General features: G+C 42.7%; 1 protein-coding gene across 1 annotated transcript; it reads left to right on the forward strand.

The window, feature by feature from the left end:
• Nucleotides 1–1,529: 1,529 nt before the first annotated feature.
• Nucleotides 1,530–2,807, forward strand: LOC103643653 (chlorophyll a-b binding protein, chloroplastic). The gene is made up of 2 exons (XM_008666820.3): nucleotides 1,530–1,776; nucleotides 1,869–2,807. The coding sequence occupies exons 1-2, from the start codon at nucleotides 1,646–1,648 to the stop codon at nucleotides 2,518–2,520; spliced, it is 783 nt and encodes a 260-aa protein (XP_008665042.1). The 5' UTR covers nucleotides 1,530–1,645; the 3' UTR covers nucleotides 2,521–2,807.
• The last annotated feature ends 3,850 nt before the right edge of the window (nucleotides 2,808–6,657 follow it).

Genomic DNA, 6,657 nt, shown 5'->3' on the forward strand with positions numbered 1-6,657 from the left:
AGTACTGCATGATATATATTCATATGTTCTCACACATACAATCTCTTCTCTGTGCAGGGTCAATCGGCGGCGTCGAACAACCCTCATGCTTCGTCCAGCCCTTCGCCGAACCAGTCCAGATGCCCACCTCGTTGATGATTTGTTTTGTGATGATCCAGACTTACCTTTATGAGTGTTGGTGATGTTAGTTACACTTTATCTTGTGAGATACTTGGTGATGTTAGTGATGATGCAGACTTGTATCTGTTTTGTGATGATCCTGACTTTAGTGAGACTTGTGATCTGTTTTGTGAGACTTTGTGATATATATGGTGTTGATGATAAATGTGTTCATTCTGTGATGTGCTTGATATATAATGTGATGTGAATGATATATATCTTTTGTTTGTTTGGATGGAACAACAAAAGCAAATAAAAAAGGGACATCCTGGTCACTTTGCCGAGTGTAACACTCGGCAAAGGGTTGCTTTGCCGAGTGCTATGACCATGGCACTCGGCAAAGAAGGAAACCTGGGAACCGGTAAAGACATCTTTGCCGAGTGCTGACAGTGGCACTCGGCAAAGAAGGAAACCTGGGAACCGGCAAAGACAACTTTGCCGAGTGCTTTTGCCAAGGCACTCGGCAAAGATACTGGCAAAAGGGGCCCACTGGAGGGTTCTTTGCCGAGTGCCAGTCCACCAGACACTCAGCAAAGAAACCTCGTTTGCCGAGTGCCTACTAGGGCTCTCGGCACAGGGACTGGCTGTGGGGTCCACTGGACCAGTCTTTGCCGAGTGTCGCCGTAGGCACTCAGCAAAGGATCTGTCACCGTCACTTGGCGCCGTGACGGTGACTTTTCTTTGCCGAGTGCCAAATGGCACTCGGCAAAGTCTTTGCCGAGTGCCCGACAAAAAGTACTCGGCAAAGAAGCTGTTGCCGATGTACAGTTCGCCGAGCGTTCTTTGCCGAGTGTTACACTCGGCAAAGCCTTTGCCGAGTGTAAAATAGCCTTTGCCGTGTGTTTAGAACACACGACAAAGGAGCTGATTCCGGTAGTGTGTGGATTTTGGGAACTCTATTTTCTCAAAGAAAAATGAACTAATTTTCCTTGAGAAAATGATGTTTCCAAACTAACCCTAACTAGATTAATTTTTTCATATGTTTTTAGAAACACTTAGCAAACAGTAATATAATGATATTTAATTTTTACAAATACTTTTTCTTAGCTAAATTAACATATACATATATTTTTCAGAATTTTATGAGAATTTTAAATTAGATCTGTATAAAGTTTGAAATATTTATGTAAATTATCAGCTATAATATAACGGCTAGTACGACGACTGTGATGATGCCTGAGCTATTTGTGGTCGGGATAGATAGCGTTGGATGGATTTGGGCGGGGCGATCTTTGCCTCCACCTGGCCGCCGGCCATTGGGCGCCCCGACGCGCGATATCCAGAGGCGCAGCGGCAGCCAATGGCCTGGGCGCGGACGTGGCGCGCCGGGCGTCCACTAGTCGCGCCCCGCACCGTTGAGCCCTTGAGCCGTCGTATAAAGATCTCCCCGCCGCACCAGGCCATTCCCACCAGCAAGACCAACAAACCCACTTCTGACTGACCACTGTGCCGCGCCGTGGTCACCGGACGGACACACAGAACGACGATGGCCGCGTCGGCGCTGCACCAGACCACCAGCTTCCTCGGGCAGGCCCTGGTCTCCCGCGCCGCCGGCGTCGATGCCGGCGGCCGCATCACCATGCGCCGCACCGTCAAGAGCGTTCCCCAGAGCATATGGTACGTGCCTTCTGCTCTCCGCATGCTTCCCTTGTGTCAATCAGCTCGCTCGGGAAGTGAGAACTGACGTGCGTGCTGGCTGCCTGCTGCAGGTACGGCCCTGATCGCCCCAAGTATCTTGGCCCGTTCTCCGAGCAGACGCCGTCGTACCTGACCGGCGAGTTCCCCGGCGACTACGGGTGGGACACCGCGGGCCTCTCGGCCGACCCGGAGACATTCGCGCGCAACCGGGAGCTGGAGGTGATCCACTCCCGGTGGGCGATGCTGGGCGCGCTGGGCTGCGTGTTCCCGGAGATCCTGGCCAAGAACGGCGTCAAGTTCGGCGAGGCGGTGTGGTTCAAGGCCGGCGCGCAGATCTTCTCGGAGGGCGGGCTGGACTACCTGGGGAACCCCAACCTGGTGCACGCACAGAGCATCCTGGCCATCTGGGCGTGCCAGGTGGTGCTCATGGGCTTCGTCGAGGGCTACCGCGTCGGCGGCGGCCCGCTCGGGGAAGGGCTCGACAAGGTGTACCCCGGCGGCGCCTTCGACCCGCTGGGCCTCGCCGACGACCCGGACACCGCCGCCGAGCTCAAGGTGAAGGAGCTCAAGAACGGCCGCCTTGCCATGTTCTCCATGTTCGGCTTCTTCGTGCAGGCCATCGTCACCGGCAAGGGCCCCATCGAGAACCTCTTCGACCACGTCGCCGACCCCGTCGCCAACAACGCCTGGGCATACGCCACGAACTTCGTCCCCGGCAACTAACTGACTGAGCAACGCCGTACATGTGTACTACCATCAGATCCATCCATTCGTTCGTCCGTCCGTCGAGTGAACAGTGTGGTCTTCTCTGTACTCTACTTGTTCAGATCGTAGGCGTGTAGTAGTTGCACCAGCCGGCGTATGCTCATGATCGATGTGTGCTCATCAATCAATGTCAATGGCTGCCTGCTGTAAGCGGTCGATGTAAACTAAGCACAGACGCATGTATCGTCATCAGTGGATGAATCAATCTATCGATGGCCTGTGCCATTCATTTTTGAATCGATCAACATCACTCCATCGATCGACCATTGATCCTTTCTAGAGCAGTAACATGAATCCATGATGGATTGCCGAGCTGAATTGACGCGTGTATACAGTGCTGGGACGAGGAATATGTTGCGAAAATATCAAGTACAGTAGCGCACAGCTCTCTGCTGTCATCGTCGTGGTGGCTTATCGTGTCTAGCGGTGGCCGCCATCTTAGTATGTTAGAGCGATCACCGGTCTAAAGTTTAGTTCATTGTTACTCCGATCTCTCCATCTCGAATTAAAATTCGTTTTATCTTTTTACTAGATTCATACAATTATATATATATATATATATTCATAATCATATACCTGAATATAAACATAAAAATTTAGAATTAAAACTACTATTATTTTAAGACGAGAGATTAACTTATTTCAATTTATTTATAGTCTCGATATAATATTTTATTTTCCTAACCTTCTATCCAGCTTATATAATCTAGAAATGAAACAAACATGACCTTAATATGCATTAGTTAAAATTTTATTTTTTCTAATAAGTCCTACTCATCAACTAACGTCTACTAAATTTTGTTAGACCATGATTAATTCATGTTTAGACTTTCTATTTAACATCCAAAATATGAACTAAAGTTTAGTTTAGTCCATCTGAGTAACCCCTTAGGCCATGTTCGGAAGGTGTGGTTATAATCACCAAGTGGAATTAATCCAATCGTGGTTTGAGTGGATCCCTGCCGTCACTTTTTCCCTGTGTGATTTAATTCCCTGCCTCCTTTTTTCTTGTTCGGTTAGCCCATACAGTAAAGAACATCAACACTTCTTGTACGGTTAGCCTATACAGTAAACAACAACACTTCAGCGTCCAGATTGCTTCTTTTTCTAAAATAGAAACAAATATTTGTTTCATCGTCAAAACTAAAGCGGTTTGATATGGCCTTAAAGCAACGCCGTCGCATTTATGAAGGAATCAAAAACTGATGTTGAGACCTCAGAAACAACATTCGGAAGAGACAAAGACTAATGTATAGAAACAACACTCGAAATCAAAACAACAACAATATATTTATAGGCTCTAACATTTCATCATCTAAACATCGACGTCTGTTGTCCAACTGGTCTAGACCTTCTTAGCTCTTCAGTAACTCTAGCCACATCTAGCCATCATCTTACCATCCGATCTGCATGTGAGAAACAAAGAGTCAGCTTCTGCATCCCAAATATGCCAAGGTACCATGTTCTTGTTTTTAGATATATTTTGGTGACTGGCTGAACAATCTGGCCCTATCAGATTCAACCATCCTAGAACTAGCAGCTATGGTATAAGGCATGGAATCTGTAGCCTAGCAATTTTTTTGTAGCTTTGAAACAGCTCTAAAACACTAGTTTGGAATGGCTAGAAATCTGGCAGAAAAGTTGGTTCTCATGATCTCAACTTGTCTATTACATTTGTTCTCTTTATAATGCCTTCTTGGCATTGTTTAATTTTTCTTTTTTACTTCATCCATGACAGCTTTGTTTCAAGTGGTTATTAGGCTTCATGGATATGTCTCAGGAGCAAGAACAAGATTTTGGTATAGTGCTGAAGCAGGGGGCAGAAGTGATGGATCAAAATGTGTATATAAAATTGAAATTGAATTTGATGAGTATATACAAATTAAAATAGAATTTGATGAGTATATAAAACTAAAACTGAATTTGATGAGTATATAAAAACTAAAACTGAATTTGATGAGTATATAAAAACTAAAATTGAATTTGATCATGTAACAAGTGAATTGCATTACAAGAAAAATATGTCAAGAGTTCATAATACAGAGAAGTGCCATAGAACATGAACATATAATATCAATATGGTACATAATGCCATTAATTAATGATAGTAACATATAGTAACATGCAATAGCTAGTAATTTATTGGGGGAAGGAATGGCCAGGTGATAAAAAAAGAGGAGGAAGAAGGATACATTGTCATATATTGCAGTAGTAACTAATGGTGATCTATTGCTCTAGGTTTTAAGGATACCCATATGCAGTCATACATAGATTCTGCTCAATGGAACCTAAAAGTTTAAAACTTTCCTCATAAATCAGCTTATCCGTGTGGTTCAACAGATAATGTTTAGTAATGTATTTGAATTCCATTTAGCAAGACTCTTCCAGTACATTCACTATTTTTTTGAGGCTACACATGTATAAACTAGATAATCCATTCCTAATATAAGAACCTAAACTGACACAACCAATGGAAAATAGTAAATGTTAACATTTGCAAGATACACTTTATTGTGGACATTCAACAATTGACATCACTCTATGCACAAGAGCAGGTCCTATTGGTAATAGATTTGGTGAAATAATGCATGTAAAACAGATTTGAACCCCCTTCAGGTGAACAAAAAAATATGAAATAATGCAAGATATGCAGAATCGAGTTCGGATATGTAGTTAACCTTAGGAGCAAGCTTGAATTCTGGTTCTAGTTCTATCTGTATCCCATGCTACTAATGACTAATATAATACACATCTATGCAATAACATTACTTTGCAAGAACTACATTTGTACTATGCAACAACATTAACAGTTCCTAGAGAAATCATTCAATGTTTTCAGTTCTTACATTGTTGCATTGTAAAATGAATTTAGCAACAGAAAATTTAGACTCATGACTATCATGCCAATATAAATATAATGTCCCTCAGGAGTGAGGCTACTAAATATACAAGAGTTAAATATCATGAGTTAATATCATGCTACCAACATGATTCATGCTACTAACAGGATTCATGTAGCTTTTGTCTTTAGCAATTGCATACACACTAGATTAATGGTTACAATTGAAACAATATACTGAATGCTACATCTACATGCCTAAGAGCAGATTTCTCATGCCTTTTGCTACATTATACTAGGGTGGGCAATTGGTACTCGAGAGATAGAATAAACTTAATTTGATTATGTTGTCCCATATCGGTGGATCAGCTTGAATCATACACCTTCTCTCATCCCAAGAAACCCCACTTTGTTTCCTTGCATCTCTCAACATCTTGTAATCTCTCCTTAACTCCTTTTTCTTTTCTTGGATTCGAACTTTTGAGAAACCTACGTATCTTTCCCTCTCTTGAAATTCCTTGACAATCTTGTTCCATGCATCGGGTGTCCAACCATTGTTACCCTTATATTCCTTTCAATTTGTTGATGGACATGATTAGGATTTGGTGGCTTTAGGAATTACTTAGAGAGGGTAGGAACAACTAGGTCAAAAAATGCTTTATGTGATGATGATATGTATCACCACCATGCCCAAATTCTTCTATTAGGTCTTCAAATGAGGCATTATGGCTGAGCATGTATAAGAAGAATGCTAGCTTTTCCTTGACCTTAATCCTAGTATCACGAACCAGCCTCTCCCTTCTAAGTTAATTTGCCGATGATTTGAAAATTTCAGGCTCCATCTTGAACGCTACCCGACAGTTCTTCACATGACCTTGAAGAAACTCTTGAACATGTTCTTCGCCACTTAATTTTGATGTATGCCTTCACTTTTCCCCTTACTGTGTTGGAACTAGAACCCAATATATGTAGCATAGGTAAAAAACAACATCATATCATCATCATCATCCTCATCTCTCCTTTTCCTAAGGTGATCACTTAATGCCACATCCATTGCTAACTAAAAACAAATTCATTGCAGAAAATAAACACCGACATAAGCGAAAAGGATGTAATAAAGAACATTTAGGATATAACAAGTACCTAAAGGAGAGGATATTGGATCCCAAGATAGTGGAAGTTCGTCTTCTCCAACTCGAACCGGTGCAGGAATAATCTAGAAATATAATAGGTTTTTATTAAAAATACATCTACAA

This window comes from Zea mays, chromosome 1 (genome assembly GCF_902167145.1).
Source record: "Zea mays cultivar B73 chromosome 1, Zm-B73-REFERENCE-NAM-5.0, whole genome shotgun sequence".
In the NCBI taxonomy this organism is placed as follows: domain Eukaryota; kingdom Viridiplantae; phylum Streptophyta; class Magnoliopsida; order Poales; family Poaceae; genus Zea; species Zea mays.

Excerpts from the sequence above, each read along its gene's own strand:
- LOC103643653 (XM_008666820.3), top strand. The coding sequence starts at position 1,646 with ATGGCCGCGTCGGCGCTGCACCAGACCACCAGCTTCCTCGGGCAGGCC. Across the intron at positions 1,777-1,868 it reads AGCGTTCCCCAGAGCATATG|GTACGGCCCTGATCGCCCCA; the intron begins GTACGTGCCTTC and ends TGCCTGCTGCAG.